The sequence below is a fragment of the Atractosteus spatula genome, chromosome 1 (assembly GCF_055471065.1).
Source record: "Atractosteus spatula isolate fAtrSpa1 chromosome 1, fAtrSpa1.hap1, whole genome shotgun sequence".
Classification (NCBI taxonomy): domain Eukaryota; kingdom Metazoa; phylum Chordata; class Actinopteri; order Semionotiformes; family Lepisosteidae; genus Atractosteus; species Atractosteus spatula.
The window spans coordinates 7,133,691-7,157,431 of record NC_142706.1 but is presented as its reverse complement, the minus strand read 5'-3'; the positions used below and the strand labels follow the sequence as shown (position 1 = coordinate 7,157,431).

Here is a 23,741-nt window from a genome sequence, read left to right as displayed (position 1 = left end):
ATTTATAATTAGGAACAGATTGCTTAACGTGGTTTGTATTTTAGATTTTATTAATTGCATAACAACATACACATCTCTCTCTTTAAATTATCAGTGAAAAAATTGTGTTTCTTTTATTCTCTTTTCAGGATGTAATTTAATAGTCAAGGGATAAAATCTAACCTACCTTGATTCTACTTTTCTTATTCCTTCCAAACAGAGTTTTCTGAAAACACCAGCCTGCTTATTAGGCACCTGAACGTCAGGATAAATGTCTGAATCACATATGGAGCACATATTGTAAACACCTTGACAAATGAGAGAAGCACGTTTATCAACATATTGTATAGAGATTGTGTCAGCCTGCCATATATCTTTGGTTCACCCCTAGTTATCCTGTGTCGTGGGCGGTGGAACTATACTCCCCTAAATTGGGATGAAGGACATTTGCTACAAAACTGGGACTGTGTCAACCATACCAGGACATACTGTAACAAGACATTTGCCTTGTAAAGAGATGTCAACACAGAGTAGCAAAATAGATTGGGGGATAAGCTTCAGTCTCAGGATATACATTTAGCTCAATGGCTATGATTTCACAAGCTTACAAAGGCACCTAAAGTCTGTTTAGCATAAAGTGAAAAACGTGACTCATAAAATGTGATACCTTTTTGTTGTACTGTATATAAGAGGTCAAGAGTGTGTATTGTATTAATTAAAAGGCAGATAAAGCACTCTATGCAATTGCGATTACGCTAACTGAAGTTCAGATCCATCATTCCGTAGAATTTAAGCAGGTTTTTATGTTTCTGTAAATCTTCAACAGATAAAGGTTATGGAAAAGGAATACTGTACGTTGGTTTAGTTACACTTTATCAGTTTAACACTTCTCTTAGAGCTAAAGCTGTTTATAGCTAAACGAGACACAGAAAACGTGCTGGATGCTGGAACCTGAGGGCAAGAGTCAAGAGCTTCTGCACTACATTATTATTCCATTCCTGCGACTATTCTTTCACAGCTATTGAAATCCTGACAAAATATTTCTACTTTATACAATGAATGTGCGACTTTTTTGTGTGAACAGACTAGATTGATCAATTGTACTGTACATAATGCTTTAGACAAAAAGGTTCTGTAGCTGTTTTCAGTATTGTATCTTTTTAAAACGTAGGTTTTTAGAGTAATACATTCTTGAACAGGATACACTATGAGAAAAAAATGTGGATATCTACAGTGTTTCCAGCACTCTTACTGCTCATGATACTCTGTAATACAGTCTTTGTTTTCTAAATGTTGGCTTTATAACTTGAGTTGCATGTTAAGATGAAATTGCACATGTGTTGCCTTCATGCTCTTTGTCTCTAAGCCAGCCTGCACTTTGACTCCTGGATGAGACTCAGTGCAAAAAGGAGGAGCTTTTCTGCCAATTTTGAAAACCCACAATTAAAGACTGTGTTGCACGATGCATATGGCATCAGTCTGAATTTTTTTTTCTCCTCAATTGATGGAACACTACAGTGGTGTACCATAATAAATCCCTCACACTCTAGCTCTGTTTTTCCTCAGAAAGAGCAGACCCTACAATGAGATAGTCATCACTCTGAAAAACCATAAAGACGGCAAACATATAGTTTTACGTCTGTCTCCTAATTTGCAGGGAACTCCCACACTGACATCACCGCGGTGACTGCATTGAGGGAGTGAGTGACATTTTGGGTCGGTTGGTAAGCCGTATCAACTAGAACGACTTAATGACCATCAACAGACAGATGGTTTGGGCGCAGCAGATATGTTCCAGCTCACTCCTGCTTTGAAACATCAGAGACGTCTTTTTGTTTTTCCTGGATCTGTAATTATCTCTTTCACAGTGGGTTTGCCTGAGGTTTTTGCCAGTTTCCAACAAAGAACCTCCATCCTTCCACCCCAACCTCCATATTAAAACAGTTTCACCCTCTTTTTCTTTCACGTGTCATGGTGTGGCCAAGGGAGTCCCCCTGTAATAGTTTACTGTGGTATTCCATGACTAAAGTGGAGCAAGGTGTAGCGAAGCACAAAGGAGTTGTGGTAATCCATGCAGAAATATGAAAAGGCAACAGAAATATGAAAAGGTGTCAGCATGTGTAGGTTGTAAGGGAACAAGTAAAGGTTTACTCCATGCTGAAAGGAAAAGAAGGACAACGTTTTGGCTATGGAGACTTCCACACCTGAAGAAGGCTCCACAACAGAAACGGTGTGTTTCTTTTCTTTTAGTAGTCAAAGGCATCAAAGCAGAAGCAGATGTTAAATTGCATAAGAAGATTTAAAATCAGTAAACACAACGTTTATGGATATTTTGTTTTGGTAATGGCCTTTTTTACAACCAAAATAACATTTTTAAAAACAACACGTTATGTCATTTAAAATTATAAAGGAGTCCGCCGTTATTTTACTATATTTAGACTTGGGACCAGAACTGTGTTTATGGGTTGTATCCGAGTATATACATTCATATAAAATTGTCTCATTCAGATATTCCAGTGCTCTGGTGGTTGAGTGGTGACCACATGATTTATACATGGTGTGGTGGAGTAGCCGGGGTGTGTTAATGAGGTTGTAGGGTTTTTTTTTTTCATTTTAACTTATTGCTGTAGATTTATGTCAGATGCCCTCACTGGGTCAGGACTCAAAATGTTAATATCTCACACGCTGAGTTTTGGTTTACAGATTCTGTCCAGGACACCAAGATGGATTAGTGGTTAGGGGTTGAGGGCTATATCAACCGATATCTTCAGCAAATGGGGACCTAAATATTTTTTATACAGTTTGGAAAACAAAGATTAGAAAAATGCTCCTCTAAGTACACTTGCTTGTACTGCTTGTATGCAAGAAAGGTTTTAATGAAAAGTTGCTATTGCTGACACTTTCTAAACCAAATGAGAGTTATGCATATTTTATATTGCACAGAAATGGGTGATCAGTCTGTCTTAGCATGGAAAAGACTTTAATTCATTGAGCTGGAATTCTTTAACAATCAGAAAATATTAGGTTTGGACCCAGATTTATCATGTCTGCTACTGTACATGCTTTTGTGTTGTAGCCCAAATGGAATAAGATGTGATTCATTTTGCTTTTTTAGACTTGTTAGCTGAGCTGAGGGTGTCTTCTAAGTGAAAACATAGATATAATTACATTTGTGACACCCTTTGCAAAAGTAAGGCTGAACTGTTTTTAAAATACACAGTACCGTTGCGTTCAAATTGAGAGCTTTCAAAAACACATCGTTTTCAAATAAAGAAAAAAAAAACAGATCTTTGACTTCCTGTTGCAAACTTTTTTTGGTACCCATATCTTTATTTTTCCCCTCTCTCCCTCCAGCAAATACTGCGCCATTCGCGGCAAAATGCGACGAAAGTCATATTCCTCATCACGGACGGCTATTCCAACGGAGGGGACCCACGGCCCACGGCCGCATCCCTGCGCGACGTGGGAGTGGAGATCTTCACCTTCGGGATATGGCAGGGAAACATCCGGGAGCTGAATGACATGGCCTCCCACCCCAAGGAAGAGCACTGCTACCTGGTGCACAACTTCGCTGAGTTCGAGGCGCTGGCGCGCCGAGCCCTGCATGAAGGTGAGCTGGCCCGGAGAGGAGGACCATGGACCTCCAATGTCTGCCGAAAGTATTGTAGCCCAATCGCCTCCGTACTACGACTGCAGCAGAGCTGGTCTCTTTCGCGATGTTGATTTATTTGTGAGAGCACTATAAATAGCATTGTGTTGAGTCATTTCAGTCTCCCAAGTCAGTAATTCCTCCAGGACAGTGGATCTGTGCTTTTCAGCTGGTGGTGCAACAAGTGAAGGTAAACCTGTATTATGCTGGATTGCAAACAACACGTGTACAACCTCGCACCCCTGGGGGTGATGTCAGAGAATATTTCTAAATCCCACCAGTTTGGAAAACGGACTGTGCCAAGAGGCAGAACTGTCTGAATTCAGACCTGGATGATTGTGATTTAGCAGTAAGAGTGGACCGCACGTATTCAGTTACAGTTTCGGATATGGATTACGCCTCGTGAGATACCGCAGCCGGTTACACGCCATACTGCTCATTCAAACATAAAAAAATACCGAATAAAACCAACTTCTATTGAATAATAATGATGATGAAGATGATGGTGATGATTATTATTATAAAGCGCATTTCCAAACCCAAGGACGCTGTACATAGTGATAAAGAAAAAAGTACATTAAAAAAAAAGCAAAATAAAAAAAACAGAATGTAGGGCAATGAGATATAGGCTGTGGGTTGTGTCTCTCATAGAGTCTGAGGTAGGGTATTCCATAACTCCGGAGCTGCGACAGATACTGAGCTGCTGTATCTTCTGCCCCCCCAAAAAAAAAAACATTTCAGATCTCCCTTCCGGACGCTACACGCAGGAGGACGCCGCCCGCTGCTCTGCACTGTGCGAAGCCCGGCGGGACTGCTGTGACGTCATGGCCAGCTGTAAATGCGGCACTCACACCGGCCAGTACGACTGCATCTGTGAGAGAGGCTATTATGGGAAGGGCCTGCAGCACGAGTGCACAGGTATGAGACGTTACACGACTGGAGCTCCCAGGGTGCCCACGCATAACACACGGCACTGCAGCATGGAGCACGGCACGAATTGATCTGTGGGCCACTGCAGGACACAGTCAACACCTAAAACAATTTTAAAAAAGGCCTCTTTCATCGTGGCTCTTGCTGGTGAATGGGTCAGAGGGGTCCGAACAGCCTGAATGTGTGAAGTGAAATTTGACAAGTTACTCTTCCACTGATAACTGTGTAAGTGTATTGTAACGCTTACGGCCGACAGGTACTGTGTAAGAGCCGGCGTACCAGAGCAGGTGACGTCACCGCCCTTCCCTATGATAGCAGGACTACAGCTACTGGGCTGAAGAGAGATCTCTCTTTAGCTCACGGGGCTAGGTCGCTGCAGAGAGACGCGGAAGTCCCGGGTTCGAGCCCCGGACAGTGTGGGGCCGACCTGATGCGGCAAGGGCGCCCGCCTGAGCCCCCGTGCGTTACAGTATTAAAAGTAGGGGGGGGAGGAAGTCATTATTATTCACACTTTGTAGAGCTGGAAGGAATGTCCCTGCAGCTTACACTGAAGTGTTTTTTAAACGCACCTAAGTGAAATCTGTTGTCTTTCAACACAGTGACAAAGCACCATTAATTCTATCTTAATACGTCTATTTTTCATGCCCCGCTAAAGGTTTTAGGTTTGCGCAGCTGACTACGCATGTATTTTATGTATCTGTCACACCTCAGACTTGGGCGGGGGTCTTCTCAAGTTTCTGGAAGGATCATCTTTCAAGATAATAGCCCATAGAGGCACACCAGTTCTGTCATGTTCCTATGAAAAGCAGAGACAACCCTAAAAAGGCTACAAAACAGATATATATCTGCCATTCAGCTTAATATATGGCCTACTGCAGCCATGTACACTGAGCGTATTTCAACACATAGCACGGTCAGCAGTTTCAGATAATTGAATAGACGAGGCCCTTACAGGGAAACACTCAGGCATTTAAATACTCATTGATTACTTTGAGAATATCAGCACCTACGTCTTTTGAATATAAGGCCCACGGCTTTTTAGGTTATTATGGTGGGCTAAATTTAACTGTTCCTTATGTAAGGAAATAATGTAGTTGTGCATGTTTGGTCTGTAGTCATCACCATTTTTAAATTTTACAGTTATAAGCCAAAGCCAGAAAAATGTGCAATTCCAAAAAAGGGTCTTTCAGTGGAGAAAAATAATAAGATGAGCAAATAAAATATTGGTCTGCTTAAAGTAATCAACTCAGATCTACTGTAGCCTTGTAACCTGCACTGAAACAATTGTGCCGTTCCTAATGTGCTCACTGCTTACTTAGATTAAAAATCAGATTAAGCAAGTCTCTTCCTAATCAGTATGTAAATCCACATTTCCCGTTATAATCCAGAATTGAACTTTTTTCTTCTTGTTGATGGAGACAGTCATTCAGGTATGCCAGTTATGTGAAGAAAATGGCTGCATATTATTGCCTCTAAACAATAAATTTTCCCCAATGCTATTGTAGCGAAAGGCTGGAAACTTTCAGCGCCCACTTTTTTATATATATATATATTTTAATATATGTAAGTGATTTATTATTAACAGTGTTTCAGAGAAACATCTTCAGTTTAATGCTTCCTGCACAATAAAAACATTTATTAATTGTGTAATTTTAGATATACTGTACAAGGTACCGTGGAGTGTTGAAGTTTTTTTTGCCTGTTTTAGGAAATTAAACAGTTCCTTTCATTCAGAAGATTAACCTTCTATATGGATGATATTGCTGCCTCCGGGGTGAAAAAGACTCATTTTTAATACTAAAGCTGCTGATAAGTGAGAAGGAATTTCTACCCCTGCCTTTCTTGAGGAGATACAGGGCTAGAAAGCCTCCTTCTCTTATTCATTCATTTCCTGACGCGGCTGAGTTTCTGGGCTCTATCAGTGACTCGTCGGGTGTATGTGTATTCAGCTGGAATCTGGCCTACACCACTTCTCAGAATTGAGCCACACACAGTCCCTCTCCTGAAGACGGCAAAAGCTCCCAGTTCTCTTCAAAGCTACTTTTTGCAAATGCAGGCTCAGTTCTTCTACCATCTCCACCCCCCATACAATGTTTAGAGATGTTATATAGTGGTTTACTACACACACACACCCCCCTCCAGTTTTGTTTTTCTGTTTATCACAGCAAGAGGTTTGAAAAAGCTCTTCCTCTCTTTATTTACAGTAGCCAATCACATTACCATTTTCTTCCTGCTCTTTTCTTCCAGGCTGAACAATAAAAAGTAGGAGCACGAGAGGGCAGAGAAGAAACTGGTGCTGTGTTTTGGGGTGATGGGTAGCATTGCAGTCCCCATTATTGACTTTTACCTATTCTGACTGCACCTGAATCTGTATCAGTACCAGTTGACACTTTAGGTTTTGGATCTTACCTGTGCCTCAAACCTTCCAGTATGACTCCGTAGGTTTAATACAGTGGCTTCCAGTGCCTCAGTGTCCTTTGCATCCCAGTGTAACTCTGTGCCTCTGTGTACTTCCATGCTTCTGAGCACCTTGGTGCTGAGGTCACCTTGATACGTCACCACAGGCTGTTTACCCCATGCTTCCACATGGGTTATAGAGATGTAGCCTGTATGGCATGAATTGCATCCCATAGGTAACTTCTTATTTTCTGCTTCTCTGTAATAGTTGTAAGCAAGGTAAGGAATGCTCCTCGCACCGGTGTCCTGTTCAATTGGGTGTTCTGTGCAGTCTTTGTTCCAGGCTGCCTCATGCTTTGAGTAATCAGAAAGAGGACTGACAGTAGGGACGGCACTATATGAAATGAAGGAAGTGTACACTGTCACTGTCAAATCACATTGCATTGTGATTGCCATGCTAGGATTTCCCAGTTGTGCCAATTGCCAGAAGGCGCTCCCGCTAGAAGATGCCCATAACTCTACTGTTCCACTGCTGCTCTGAAGGACAGCACATGCTGTATTGTGTCATCTGTACAATCTTTAAGTACCACCTGTTCAGCGATCAGTCCAAAATGTCCTCCCAGTTAGAATCTGCTCCCCTCTTGGACACATTTTTCTTTCCCATCCTGTCTCCCAGCTATTTGAAAGCCGCTGTCTCGGCAGCAGACCCCGTGGCAGACCCAGGCTCTCCCTCTTGCTGCTCCTGTGGCAGACCCACCTGTTTCACCCCTGCCTGGTGAGGAGCTCGATCGCGTGGCTCCTCTCTCCCTCTCTCGTGAGGCTCCGTGGAGGAGTTTGATCCACCTCTGGGGCAGGTGCCAGCTGTGGCTGAGTGGACCCCCTCTCAGATTTCCTCTTTGGCATCTGTGACGGGTTTGGAGCTCCCGGCGCCTCTGGAAATACATTCAGTGCCCAAAGGCATCTAGCCATGGGCAGGGACACAGCCTAATTGAGAGTGGATTGGCTGTTGTTCCCGTTACTTCCTGCATGGCGTTACTCCTTGTGGGTTGGAGCAGCAGAAATGTGCAGTTTCCCCATTTCCACACCTATCTGCAGGATCTGTACATCTTTGTTCATTACCTTGTGAAGTGGTAGAGTAGTAGTGATGTCATTACACTCTGTGAAGGGGTGGAAGGTGTGGGTTTAATTGATTTTTCACCATTGGACCCTGAAGGTCTTGGCCCTGATGAATTCTTCCATAATGGGCTTGTCTATAGACTATATCATACAGTACATTGCCTACATCATACCTGTCCATTCCTCCACACTGCTGCCTATGAATCACATTGGCAGGTTGCTCCTGTAACACTGGTTCACTGAGAGTGACTGCTTGACTGCCCCTATTTGGTGATCATCTATTGAATAGAAAGGAAAAGGAGCAGAAATATGTTCTCCTGCTCCATTTGGCCTATTAATGGAGGTAGTACAAAAGGCTTTGGTTGGTACTGTACTGTAGGTCATCTTCAATTTCAGGATGGTAGAGTTATAGGAGTAACCAAATGCCCTCAATACTCAATATTTAGTGCAACAGTCAAAGCTAAGATTTATGAACCCTGAAAAAAAAGACCCAGAGAAAAGAACCACCATTGCCTGTTATGATTAATATGGGAAACAGCGACGATACCAAAGGCTTATGATCAACAAATTCAACTTCATGTTTCCAGTAGAACTTCACTCATAGAATCATTGACTTTCTGTTTGGGAACACCAACTTCTTTACAGCTTAAGCAGATTCCAAACCACGCAATTACAGAGTAAATTAAATTAAAGAAAAATCTGACTTCTTTTTAATTTATGGAAATATGAAAGGCTTGAATTTATTGTTTATCTTTATCTTTGCCATCGCATGATGTCATCCTTGTTACACCAGTGGAAACATTTGCAAGCTCTTGAGGTTTCATTAAATGTTTTTAAATCTTCAATAACTTAGAAAATAAAAAAACAACCTGCTACTCATTTCTTTTTTTCAATTTTAATTTTATGTTCTATCCCACAACATAGCCAGAGTTTAGCCTTCCCAAATAATAAAACATGACTTAAAGAGAATTAGGAAAGAATGAAAGTTTTGAAATATGCTATGATGATTGCAAAACTTCCATTCCAAGAATGTCTGTGACATAGATTTTTTAACGTGTATCAGCCATAGGACTTTCAACGTTCTCCAGCATGGTCTGACTGCAATGCTTTGTCATGCACATACATTCACTGCACAATCTCTAAAGAACGTCCTTATAGTTTGTCTGTTTTTTATTATTATCTTATGCTTAATAATTCTGTTTGGTACAGGGCTGTGGTATTAAAAGAATTATGAGAGCAATGTATTTATTGAGGTCTGGCAACTTTACAGTGATTTGAAATCCAGAGATAGCCTCACTGAGCAGTGTTTGTAGTACTTGAATTGGAACTGCTGATCCCATTGGGGCCTGTAAGCCTTTTCCTTGCTCTGACCTACTAAAACAGTTTCTTTAACTTGCAAATTAAATGTTTCAGACTGTCACCTCCCTAGATGCAGACAAAAAAACCACAGGACAGTAGGAGTAACCCCAGTACTCCGACAGTTTGCAAAGGGTATTTGTGTAGGCGGAGAATCTTATGTGTCAAATGTGCACATAGTTTTTCTGAAAAGAATGCGTGACTGTGAATGAAGAGAGCTTCTAGACAGAAAGGGAATTTGTTTCAGATGATCGCAGTTCAGTTTGCTTAACACAAAAATGTAACAAAATGTAACTTGTTTCTCACATTAAAGCAAATTTACCGAGTTCCTTTTTTATGGGGTTATGTGACAGAAGGCACGTCTGTTTGCATGGGCAGTGAACCATTTTTTTATATACAATACTGGATGTTAGCAAAAGAGGGACTTTTTATTTGTTATTGGAACAGGTTGCAATTTGATTCAGTTATTTAATTACCATTAAACACAGAAATTACAGTGGAATAGTTCTTGAGCACATGAGCTATGGTGTATTACAACTACAAACTGTTCTTGTTGTAATCTGCTTGGTCTTCTGGCATTTCAAAAGCAAAATGATTAAAAGCATACATGACCTAAAGACATTTGATATCACTTCAGGAACACCAACATAAAAAGTTTCATAGTATTGCCCCAAAACATTTTTTTTCCTGGAAAGGTCAGTGCAAAGTTTGGTCAAAAAGCAGTTGCCACTATACTTCTGTATTATTGTGGATTACACTACAATATGTACAGTTTGGAATATTACAATATTTGTTACATTTGCTTTAATCAATGGTGTTGAGTGGTTACTCATTTCCTTGTTGGCAAGTATATTGTTTGTCTTAAGTTCTTCCAGTGTTTATCTTGTTACCAGTACCCTTTTCCTTTGAACGCCAAATTTTAGACACCACCTAACAAACACCTCCAAGCGAAGATACAGTACTTGGCAAATGTCCTCTTTAATTTCATTGGATTCTGTCGATCACTTCAGTTGTCTTCAGGTACATTCAAATTAATGTGAGAAGACAATGGATATACTGTAATGGTAAGTGTATTTTTAATGTTTGGTGTTAACTCAGCTGGCTAAGAATATTACAGCCCTGGCTGTAAGGTCAAGGCTGACATAAGCCCCCTCAACTTGTGAGGAATGAACAAGGGAGGCAGCTGCAAGGCTATCCCTCTCCCATGAATAGATTTGCTCAGCAGACGAGTATATGTTTAAGAGACAAGGTGTGAAATTAAGGTTTGACCTTCTCCCAAATATCAAATTAACAACTCCGTCTCTCTGCACTACCAAACAAGTTCTATCCATTGGTCACATTGAAATTCAACAAGCAAACAGACTGTAGGTCTTGGACTATAGGCCAAATGGACCAAGTGCACCTCTTCAGATCTGTTATGTTTGATGCTTTTGTTTAGAAAACTGTTTTGTTCACATTACCATTTACGCAAGGAGAATGGCACAGAATAAAGGGAACACAATGTAAGTGTCGTCTTGTATCAGTCAGACGATCATGTGAAAATACATTTAAAAATAAACCATTTTAAATAGCTTATTTTGCCAAACATAATGATGCATTGAGGGATTTGCATTTTAATTAGATTGAGAAATCAGAGATATTTAAGCCATGATTCAGAACATTTAGAGTTTCCAAGCTTTCTCGCTTCCAACTAAACATTTCCGAAGATCCTCATAATGCTAAACATAACAGGAACTTAACTGTCAAAATGACTGAGATAAAAACAAATAGAACATAGCAATTAAATTTTTAAAGGGTGAGAAATGACCACATGTTTGTTCCTTTCTAACACAACAGTTGTAAGATTCAAATTGGATATTTAATTAGTAACCGCTGAGAGCACTTACGTTTGATTGATGAACATGCATACAAAAGCTGCAATCATTTAGCTTTGTGTTAACAAAAGATTATGACCTTGAATTGAAAAATCAAGCTTATCTTGTTTGCTGAAAGCATATTGTACTTCACTCACCACATACTGTATGTTGAAGCATCAGCAAATTATACAGTACATTGGGTATATAGAGGAAAGTGGTTTTAGGGCTTAAGTACATAAATTCTGCTGGGGTTATATGTTGAGTGGAGGATTTTACTGTCATTTCAAATCACAACCCTAGAACTGCTGAATCTAAAGGGATATTGGGGAATTGGCAGGGGACCATGAATTCATTTTCTCTTTAATGAAGAATAACATACCTTTCAAGCTTGAAATCATGATTGCTACACACACAATATTAATTTATTTTTTATTTGTGTACGAGTTTTCTTTCTAAAAAGGAAGAGTTTGTAAACTGGGAACCTCAGTTGTGAAGTAAGTTATCGCCATGTGAGCAGAAAATAATGGAACATTAAACTTACCATTAAATGTATTTATTTTTCTTAAATACTCTATAAATTCACACATAAAGTGTTAATTGAGTATTGTATTTCCATTTCACCCTAGTGTTAACTTCATAATAGTTAAGGAATGTATTGTTACAAATCGGGGATTACGAAGATGATGAAAATCAGGAATTGACCTAGCGGCTTAGTCAATAAGTGAAATTAATATTCATAACCCCCAACTTGTAAGTGATTTCTCCAGAATATACCCGAGCGGCTGGTATAATTAGAGGCACGTGAATTCTTTGTTCTCTGGCACAGCTTTGGTGAAAAGCATAATAGTCCAGGCACACTTGGTTAAATAAATATTTCTTAACAGTGACAAGACAAATACTACGCTACACCTAACAAAACATTTAACACACACGTTTCTACAGTATATTTACTTCTACTTCTCCTCTGTGTATTGTAATTGTGTTTTATCTTGTGTATTCTTTTTATTTATTGTTGTTGTCATTCCGTAAAGTGCTTTGAGAAGTCACCTTTAAAGGTGCTATATATAAATAAAGTGTATTATTATAATATTTACAGAATGTACAGACAAGGCGCTCAGAGGCCTAACATCCTAATCACCCAGAAACCCCCAGACTTCTACCAAGTATTAAAGTCTTAAATAATGCCTACAGAGTCCAAATTAGAGATAAGCTGCCTTCTAAATAAATGTGATACAGCCTGCAGTTAAATCTCTCTCTCTGAAAATCTGAATACCACAAAATAAGTGGGAGCCTATCTACCTATTCTAAACATGCATCCATTAGCAGGAAAAAACATTTCTAACCAAGGTATTTTTTTACTCAGGAAACCTAAGTTGACTAAAAACACAGAATACAAAGCTCTCTCTAGCACAGTTCAAATACTTAGCTCATTGGGTTTTATCTGGATGGTCATGCAGTTGGAGCTGTCACTTGGCGCAAGCTTCAAGTTCCAACTCCTCTCTTCCTCTCTTCTCCCCTCTTGTCCTCTTCCCTCTTCTCTTGTGCTGTTATTGTGATCTTACAGTATGTGGGGTGCTCCTGGACTAGACAATCATTAATCTACAAGGTGATGAACTAGGTACACCACGGGTAAACTTTGCAACTGGTTTTGATCAGGGGAACTCCTACATCTCAGCAAACATCCCCTCTGCTTTGAAGCTGGCAATGTTAACACCGCCAGGTGTCACAAACTTTAAACCCTTAGAGATCCTTTCTAGTCACCTACAGCTGTAACAGTATTTTCCACCGGTGGTGCAAATTGTAATGTAGATGCATAGTTTCTGGTCTTGCTACAGTATTTCACTACCATTGTTATCCTTCATGCAAAAATCCAGAATAAATACTGCAAAATAGCTTGCAGGACATACTGTAGAAGTACTGCAAAAGTGGAGAAAGTGGAGGAATTTTTAAATATCCTACAGGGTTCAACTATTCTCTAAACAATCCAGATGAATTCCTTGTGTGTGTTTTCATGGAGGGAATAATTTGTTCATTCTTTTCAGTATGAGAGGGTAGCAAACATCAAAAAGACAGAAAAGACACAGGACGTACGAAATTCTTTTGTTTTCCCTTTTGTTAGAGAAAGGAGTTCAACTTGATGGAAATCTCCTGGCTACTGTTAGCATGAACATTTGTTGACGTGACGAGGGGTGTTTCATTACCTCTCAGATTGTGATGAGACATGAGTTACTGTTCTGGTCTAGCAGTTCGATGTTGAGCGAATCACACTGGGTTGCCCTGGCTCTCTTATCTGTTTTTACAAATCCTGGAGGTAGGGGTTAACAGCAGTTTGGTTACCGCAGGGATGTTATTCCTGGTAACATGTGCCAGCTGTAACATCTGCGCAGCACTTACCAAGTTCATTGGGAAAGGGAAGATATTTCCGTAAAATACAAACTGTAAATATTTATTCATGACAGGATTCCTAGGATTTCAGAAAGCCACCCCGTGATAAATGTGCATTTAAATCCTTTCTAAAAATGATGTGTAAAACATCATCTTTAAAGCAAAGAAGAATTCACTTCACTTTAAAATGAAGAAAGTCGCTACAAAAAAAAAGTGACTCAAAGACATTTGTAATATTTTTCTCTGTAGTTTTCTTTGTCTTGTTAGTGAAAGGCCGACTACTTTAGGTGATAAAGTAGTCATTTGAAAGTTGAGTTTCAAAATGATCAATATATTTTTTTGTAGCAGAATGTTTGCAAATAAAATAGAAACACATGTAATGAAGTATTTACTTTAGGAAAATGTATTATGTTGCCTGAGCGCAATTTAAAAACCACTAGCTCTAAGCATTCTGAAACAGGATTAGTCTTAGTGTACATTCTCTTCGAATTAAAAACTTTCCTTTTTTGATTGTATTGCTTTGTAAAACTTCCAGTGTGTGTATACATGCTTTAAATCACTTTTTCCTAAACATTTCTTTCATTTTTGAAAGAAACCAACACAATGCAGAAAATTGAGGGTATTAAATTCTTAAAACGAGAAAAAGCATCTGACCACACAGTCACAATCTTTGCACTAACAAAATGTAATCTAGCCCTCCTTCATTCCATAAGATCAATTCGTCCAGATGATTGCAGACAAGAGGGTTATAAAGGTATCGCGGGCTTCACCCCATATCTGCAAGACATTATACTTGAAAATCATGAATGAGCAAGTACACGTGAGGGCTAATATAATAATAATAAACTTTATTTTATATAGCGCCTTTAAAGGTGGCTTCTCAAAGCGCTTTAATATCCAAAAGCAATTAGATCAGCCATTGAGTGGAAGGGTAAAACACTGTCGCTTGGCATTCTGTATGCCTTTAAGGCTGAAAGGAGTCCGAAATACATAAAATAGGAAAATCTTCACTTGGATTCTACTGTAAAACCTGCTGTTGTCAGAGACGTCATCCAGACTGACATTTCTTGTAGACCAGGGTGGGTACACAAAAAGCTAAAAGCCTATCAGTACATCTACAGTAAAACAGCGAACAGTGATCGGTCTCTTGGAAATATACAGTGCTAATTTTCATCATGGTTATCCTACCATGTAGCGTAGTGTGTAATGAAACCTTTGTTCAGCCCCTGACGAAAGACATTGCTTCGTGATTTTCTTCCATCGATTCTGTGAAGAGAGCAGCTGTTTCCATCACTAATGAGTCACATCTGAAGAGAAGTGTGGCTCAACTTCGGAAAGAAATGGACACTGACAGTAAGAGAGTGCTAACTACTCCATTATCTTATTCGGAGGCTTCTCTGCCAGGTAGTATAAATTATTTTTGAAAAAGATTTTAAAAAATTGCTCTACTAAAGTACACGTCTCGTTTAAAGTCGTTTTTGAAGGTTTGTTACAATAATGATTTGCAAGTACCGTAGCCAGCTATGTCATCTAATTTTACAGGTGTTAGGACGCATCTCCCCGTACAGACTGTTGGATCCCCCAGAGCTGCCAGTACAGACACGGACTGCCATCAACATTAGAGTCAGTAATTGTAGTTTTATCATAACAGCTACTTGCAATTACAGCAAGCCCTCACTGGACACTCGTTCAAAAAAATGAACAACACAGTCCCAGGTAACCAGAAGAAGACAAAAAAACACATGCAAAGGGCACAACTTTCACAAACCGGTCAAGCTTATACAAAAAAACTCCCATGCCAAAAAGCCTCAAAAGCCTCTTTCGGGCTGTTGTGCTTTGGTTGTCCCACTAGCATGCTCTTCAGTAACAACAATCATGAGCAGTGTGTTCTCTTCCACCCTAGTTTTGTGCAAGAAAAGGGAGCAGTGGAGGAGATAGCTTCCGCCCTGTGCCTCCGGTGATTGTGTGTTAATAGAAGAGCATGTCTTCAAATGGTGCGTCACTCACTTTTGTGAAGATTGCAGTCTGCTGTACTGTTTGTGCTAGGGCGGAAGGCGGACCTTCAAAAGAGAGGAAAAGCGGACACAAAAGAGAAAACAACACACCATACCTGACAAAAACACCGGCCATCATTTGTGGAACTCAAGTAAACACTTTCCGCACTGCTGACTTACACCCACTTCTGTCACTCCTTGACACTAATGGCCTGTCTCAGTCCTGCAGTATAATGAAGACAAAGTAGAGCGAAGAATGGTGTATCTGTCTCGTGTCTTTAAACGTAAAAGGAAAAGCAACATCCTGCTAAAGGGTAAGCTAATTACGCTGAAGTCCATTTTGTTGAACTGAGTACTTTCACCCTGATCCAAGAAGACCCCCCTTTCTCTGGCTCCATCAGCGTCTTTCTGGCAAGCTGACATTTCTCTTCTGTGCTTCTTGGGTCTTGGATGTGGCTTTGAGGCCCCCCAGGAACTAGGGAGATACAAATAAAACGTTTGTTTCCCCTATGAGTTAAATAAACAATTTTCTTCATAGACGTTTATCTCGGATACAATGCTATTCCCCATATTCTTATATACAGTATTCGAGTTGTCTTCTCTTATTTTTTAGGCAAAATAGGATTTCAGGAATCCAAGAAAAATTTGCTATGTTCCTGGACCATCCTTGAGTCTTACTAATCCTGTTGCTAGTCTCTTCTTCGATTCCTAATTTTCTAATACGCTTTCTTCTGTGAAGAAGAAATGCAATTTGCAAGCACAGATTTATCAATATGTTTCTGTGTTTAATCACATCCAGTACGAGACCCAACAAACTTGCTCTCTGAATGTCCTATCAATGCAAAACTGCCTTACTGCAAATATGGACTGTGTCCACAATGGCAGTGATGTGTTCATGGTGCCCATATGAATCATTCGCCAGCTGTCAATCAGGCATACTTACCATAAGCGCCAGTTTAAACTATTTCCTTTACTAAATGCCACTTTGCAGTTTAGTTTTTCTAAGAAGTCACAGTACATCTTTGTCAGGCGCTCAAACTATAACTGTTTAGCTGCCTCTTCACAGTTGTAGTGCTGTTGTGCAGGTTATGGCGGCCTGGTGTTTCTGGTGGAATGGAACGTCTTGTGTTGATGTTGTTCTTGTGTTGATATTGTGTTGATGTTGGCAGCGTGGCATGACGTGTTCATAGTCCCCCAGCTCCCAGCCGGCCACTGACAGTATTGGCTGTGAAAAAGTGATAAAATGCAACAGTTCAGCAGGTTAACTCACCTCATCATCTCTACCCAAACACCTCTTACTAATGTGGTTATTTACTGGTCAATCAACTGTTAAATATCTGAATTAAAGAAAGTCAAAGTCAGTCATGAAAGATCAATTAATCAAAGTTGATCAAAGTGATGTCCTTGAATACTGTTTTTTTCTCTACATCCATATTCTGTATACATTATATATTTAAAAATGTACACTGTACATGCAAAAATAGTGTAATGCTTTTCTTTTGATGGTTTCACAAATATTTTATAGATATATACTTTAGATACTTTTGATCCCGTGAGGGAAATTGCAGAATTTCCCTGCAGTTATATCACAACCTTTAGGGACACAATATGATATCATATCTTATTGGAGATCTACTGTGGTGAACAAAATGTACAGTACATCAAAAATGATCCACATCGTACAATTTTGTCAGATAGGAGATGTTTAAAAGCCATCACAACACAAAGGTAGAAGCAAATCGTCTCTTCAGAGAGAACAGAATCTGAATCATTCTTAAAGAATCCATGGCATTTCTCATTCTGAATCTATCACCGCTTTTTCCAAGTGTGTTTGAATGAAACATCAAGCCATCCATTCACCATTCTCATTTATTGGATGAGCCAATTGAAAAAAACTTGGCAGAAAATATATTACTGAGAAACTGTTCTTTCTGATGGTTCCTTTTAATTTGTAAAAAAAAATAATGTAGTGCATGGTAATGTATTTTACATCCTGGATTGAGGTTTGAGTTGATAATATTCCAAAGAATTTTGTTTTATTGCACAATACACTTTGGCCTTTTTTTTTCAGGAATATAGCTGACAAAAGTATGACCCCCTGTATTCTGTATACGATTATGCTACAGCAAATGCAAAGATGTTCTAATTAACACCATGTCATGTAGTAAAACTGTTTTAATTGTTGCATTCATAGTGGCATACATTCATATGCTCAAGATACTATTTTGATGCACTAGAGTAGGTCTTTCCTGTGAACAATAAACATATACAAAATATGTTTATATAACCACTTGAGAATTTTGGCAATGTAACACGAATAGACAGTAACATCGGAAACTTGTCAGAGCTTGTTTATTTGGTAATAGCAACACATGACCTCAGTAGACACCTCCTTTTATGACCTACATAATAAACAATAATAGACATTCAATTATGTAAATCATTCAGTGGATGACTTCTTCCAGAAAGAGAGGCGGTATGCTTGGCAATATAAACTTGTCTAAAAATAAATGGCAGAGAAGCCTGATGAAAATGACAGTTTTATTTTTGAAAGGAGTCAGTGTTGCTCAATATAGTTCTGTTCAGCCATTTGGCAGTAAAATAATAATATTTGAGATTCTCTTAGGACATTAGAGGTCAAGAAAAACTTCCAGTTCCTGACTGCTGTGATTATACTTAAGAGAGTCCCTTGTTTATTTATAAAAGATCAACAATCTTTCAGTGCTTCCTGCAGACTAATAAGACATTGTGTCTTTCAATATCTGGTATTGTAGTGGCTCTTCTGATTATCATGAGTGGCAACTCTTTATATGTGCTATAAAAGAAATTAGCTGGTGTTGCATTCTTTCTGGGCACATCTAAATGTTTGTGTTGAGGGTTCAGAAATATTGACATTCAGTGGAGGCTCACTGAAGGAGTTTCTCCTTGTGTTGATTCAGGAACAGCATTCCAAACTATAAGCACTGTTTTAATGTTAAAATTGGGGGTTGTCAGAAAAATAATTGGATAATGGAACCCTTATTCAATGTTCTAATCAATATTAAATAAAGATTAATTTACATTTTAAGTAAACATGAATATGTTGATCTCACACTAAATTCAAGAGAAGTTTGCTACATGTACTACACAATAGTACAAGGCTCCTGTTGTAAATGCGATTACAAATTGCCATTCTTGTAAGAAAACAGTGAGTCAAAGCCAATAATACACCATGAGGAGTCAGTCATGCGAAGTGAACCACACTTTTTAATCAATAGCAAAGTGTTCTTGCAGGGCACATGACTGGGCATGGCTTTAAAGAAGACCTTTTGCTGAGCCACAGCTATTTCCTTGTGGTCTTCTTGTTTTCTGAAAAGCAGGCACAGACGATGCATTTGCCCGCACTCTGCGGAGCTCTGTATGATCTCTGCGGCCGCTCCTCATGTCCTGTGATTGACCAGGAGCTGAGCCAGCTGCAGCAGCTTCTAATGAGCATATGGAAGGCCTTATCTCAGAGAGCAGCTGCCGACTTCCTGCATGGTTGCACTCTAACTCCGGGCCTCAGCCAGCGCGTGTGCCCCTACTTCATCAACTTAACTGAAGTATTCCGACTCCCCTGCCCTTGAGTGCAAACTAAATAGGCACTTTAGGAAACGTCCCAGCTGTTTTCAATCACTGTGGCTGGCCACTTGGTGCTTTGCGTGTGTGATAAGAAACTTAGGAAACAAGACAAAAATGACAGTGACTTCCTAATGAAAAGCTGTGGTACTCGTGACAATAACAGTGATACTGGCAAAGCACCTAGAACAAATGCAGTAAGGAAGGATTGATTGGGATTTGAAGGCTGCATAAAAATTACAAGAAGGGTTTGACAGTCACTATTAATTGTTAAAAAAAGTTTGTATCATCTTCATGAGAAGTAATTGCATGCTCTCTCTCTAATCAGGTTATCGGTGATTTTTGAAGAAATGACACTAAAACACCAAGATTATTATCTACAATAACATCGTGGATTAACAATGCTTTATTTGAAAAAGATGACACTTTTTGTGGAAAAAAGCTAAGCATATAGCTAGGCATAGAAGAACATTCAGATGGGGGTGGGAATTTAGAGGTGACTGGGCTTAGAACATGATTAAGTTCTTGATATTCCTACTCTTAAAACTTTTGAACTCTTGATATTCCTACTTCAATTTAGACTACATTAACTAATGTGTGAATATACAAGTTTCATTTTAATAAAGTCCTAAACTGATTTCATGATTGTAAAGACATTTCAAGTTAAGGCGATCGCTTTGGTATCCTATGTATCCTATCTACCAGGATTGTCATCTATCATATCTTAAGGGCAAATGGCTAGGGAAGAGGAATTTTGTGGTCAAAAGATTTTGTCAGAATTCTTATCTTTTTGAACGACAAAAAATCACTACAAAATCTTTATGTGGTTGACAATCTAAAAGTGCTTTGCAGCAGTTCTGCACCTAAGTCCTGCAAGAAGTAACCGTTGCTTCATGTAAGCTACGCTTAAGCACCACTTGAACAGTTTTTGCGATACATTGCAAGAAATAAGAACTAGAAAAACAAAGTTAGGCACAATATTGTCAAGATATGGAATCTATTAAGGGTACTTGCACAGCTCTTCATGATTGCCTGTGTATAAGCCAGCAGTGTATGAAACGAAGAGACCAGGATGTTCATTTTTAAACACGGAGTGAGTTCAGTGGATGCATGCGAAGGTATGTCCGGCAGTTTCATGCAAACAGCTTCATAGCTGAGTGGCTTGTTTTCTTCTCTGGCTGATTTACAACATAACATACTATAGAGCTATGCCACAATTACTCTTCATTATACTCAGAGAGCTTTTGTGCAGGGCTGTTAAAGGTCGAAGTGTAAGGTTTCATTTCTTTGCTGATGACATCCAACAGCATGTCTTTTTTAAGACCAGCGGTCTGCAGGAGGCCCCCCCAAGGTATTGTTTTAAGCGTTAAAGATATTCCAGGAATTTATGACATTCCTTGATTTCTGAAGAATATTTGTCTCGCATGTTTGTGCCAAAATTGCAAAATGGAGAGAATACTGAAAGCAGAAATCTTTGTGTAAGCAAAGATTCTTGAAAACGCTTTCCCCCTCAGGAGGTTAAAGAAATACGCAGAATTTTTCTCCGAAGGGTCTCTGAAGGGCTCCCACCTGTAAAGCACATGGTCAAAGCACACAGGCTGAGCTGAAGCGCCCGGACATTGCTCGTCCAGATCTTGGTTATGAGTTCTGTCGTTGAGTACTTGGAGAGCCTGGTTTAGTCAGCTAAGATTCTCTTATTTTGTCCTACAAAGAGCGAGTTCTGTGACTTGCTGAACCACTCCAGGATTGCAGTGATATCAATCACAGGTTGGAGACTCTTCCTTACTTTTGCCAAAGGCACTGTGGAGCTTGTAGTGCGCCAAATGATGAACAGTCGTGCAGGGGGGCCACATTTATCTCACTCATTTTCTCCTCAGGACATGGTGCAGGACATGAAATCATAATGTCCTGTGACATAAAAATGGCAATTACAAATGACAAATTGGGCGGGTATATTAACAATTGTGGGGGAACAAGTAAAGGTTTATTCCATGCTGAAAAGAAAAGAAATACAGCGTTATGGCTGTGGAGCCTTCTTCAGGTGTAGGGAGAGAGGAAAACTGGCAGTGGATATACAGTACCAGGGGAGAACAAAAGTGAGAATGGGAAGGAGGTGGGAGCAGGAGAGAAGCAGAGTCGACACTCGGGTGGTTTAAGTCGAGAGGGGTGAAGAGAGATGTAAAGTCAAAACCTGCAAAAACGATAAACAATCGTGGTGCCAATTCTGATTGTAGAATAAAACTAATGTGATGTCTTTTTACTTATTTTATTTTCTCTCAAGTGCTCTTCTTCATACTGCTGAGTGACTGTGCTGGAAGGGTTGTCCCTAACGAATTGTCTATATTATGACTGTATGTTGGGACAGCTTTACTGCAAACAGGGACACCTGGCTACAGGGGGTTAGAGTGGCCTTTATTGGTCAAACCTGAGAGGCAACAAAGGAAAATAATAGGACATTTCACACCTGCTTTTGAGAAACAGAAACACAATTGCTTGCTCCTTTTTGAACTTCTGCCCATTATATAAAAAGAAACATCATATGTAATCTATATAATATTACAGATTACATTTTATTTATCCTCTTCATCCTCTTTAATCATTATTAAAAGGATATACACTATATTATAATATCTAATTAATATGCTAATATATGGGATATTCAGCAACAAAAAACCTTTTAGCAAATACAGCCTACTTGATTTTTATGCTAAAGTCACTGTTTTTTTTATCTAATATGTATGTGACCTACAGTAACTTTGGTGAAATTAATTGGGTCTATTGTGTGACATTGTATTTATAGCCTGCCAGTATGTGCAAACATATGCAATAGTTTGCATATAACTTCATAAATACGTATGTTAAACAGCTTTTGAAATTACATATGTTGCAATTATATTCCTACAGTTGTCACATTCATTTGATAAAAATTTGCCACAGGCATGATTGAATTGTATATATGTCATCATTTGAATAAATAAAGGAGAAGAAAGTATCTAAATTATTTATCTGTTAAGGTTCAGTTTTATTATTGATCGACTTACATACATCCTTCTACAATATGAGTTTAAAGCAATTTGGTGTGAAAGGAGTAAAAAGAGTTAACATAGTGTGATAAACCAAACCCATGTAAATATTAATCTGAACATGTGACAAATTATCTGAACTGTTCAAGAAACGTACTGAATTCTTGGACAAAATTGATTAGCCCCTATGAAGAATATTACTTTAATGAAATTAAGGGATTTTAAGGAAAAAAGTTTTTAAAATGCCATACAATGCCAAGTTATGGCATGTTATCATGGAACTTTATGTGTTCATTAAACAAGACTGATGGACCTAAGAAATTAAAAAAAAAATTTTCTAGGAAGGTACATTAAAAATTGTTGTGTGATAAACAGTAGGTTTATATGCAACTGGTGAACTCTTCAGTGCATTTTTACATATGTTTTTGTCAACAATATGGAAAAATGTATTTGTCATTAGGACTTCAGCAGCTGTGAAGACGACTTTTGTTTTCTCAGTTGTTTTGTTTTATTGTCCTAAGACAGAGCAATGTCCCTGAAGCGATTAATGGCTTTCCTCTATGGGCTCTGTGTTGATAGCAGCCCTGACAGTTGTGTACATTCCATCCACTAATAAATTATTGTTCCTCAAATAAACCATTGGGGGTAGAAATGTCTTTGAGAGGCATGAAGAAGTTTAAAGAGATTTGTTCTAATTTTATTACACATTCTTCTTGCATTCTTTTTCAACACTTACAGTACACCCTCATGAACTTGAAGAATTTGTATTAGTTTTGTTTTTATGTCAGACAAGAAATGACATTGTGGATTTCCATTAATTACATGAGCAGATAACCTTTGTCTTCCTTTTGCCTTTTAATGTGACAGAAAGCAGGCGCCCTGAATATTTGGTCTCCTCAAACTGCAAAAAGAAGAAACATATATTTTTTTTAAATATAACAGTTAATAGGGCTTGCAAAATCTATTTTCACACTTGCAATGTGTCTGCTTCAATAGGAGTGTTTTGAAAATGAAATAATCCATATTGTCAGTACTGTCTTATCATTAAAAACAAGATTCCTATTTACCCTTTTGGCAATTCTGAATTAAAAAAAATATTTGTCTGTGGGGATATGCAAGGCAGCTGCAAAAGGATTTGTAACTCCCAGCTCTCATTTCTTTCCTTTCACAATAAGTTACACATTTTATTTGTACATTAAATTAACTCCTATGTGATTATTTCTTTAGTATAGTGGTATTGTCACTCATATCATAAAAAATCCTCCTTCCTATTTACTCCACAATTTTTTGTTCTTGACAATTTCGATCAGCTAGTTATTGTATTTTGTGTACTAACCGGACTACATACTGTATGCCAGTTCTCCAGCAGCTACTACTTTAAAGAGATCTAGAATACCTGCAGACTCAGCAGCCTTCCAGGATCAGGATTGAAGATCTCTTTTTTTACTAATTGAAAATT

General features: G+C 38.9%; 1 protein-coding gene across 1 annotated transcript in view; it reads left to right on the top strand.

The window, feature by feature from the left end:
• The window catches only part of svep1 (sushi, von Willebrand factor type A, EGF and pentraxin domain containing 1), a 93,942-nt gene that overhangs the window by 10,630 nt on the left and 59,571 nt on the right, over nt 1-23,741 (top strand). The window contains exons 2-3 of the mRNA XM_088924178.1: nt 3,334-3,589; nt 4,370-4,546. Of these exons, the coding sequence (XP_088780304.1) occupies nt 3,334-3,589; nt 4,370-4,546 (433 nt within the window). The remainder of the gene's footprint in view (nt 1-3,333; nt 3,590-4,369; nt 4,547-23,741) is intronic.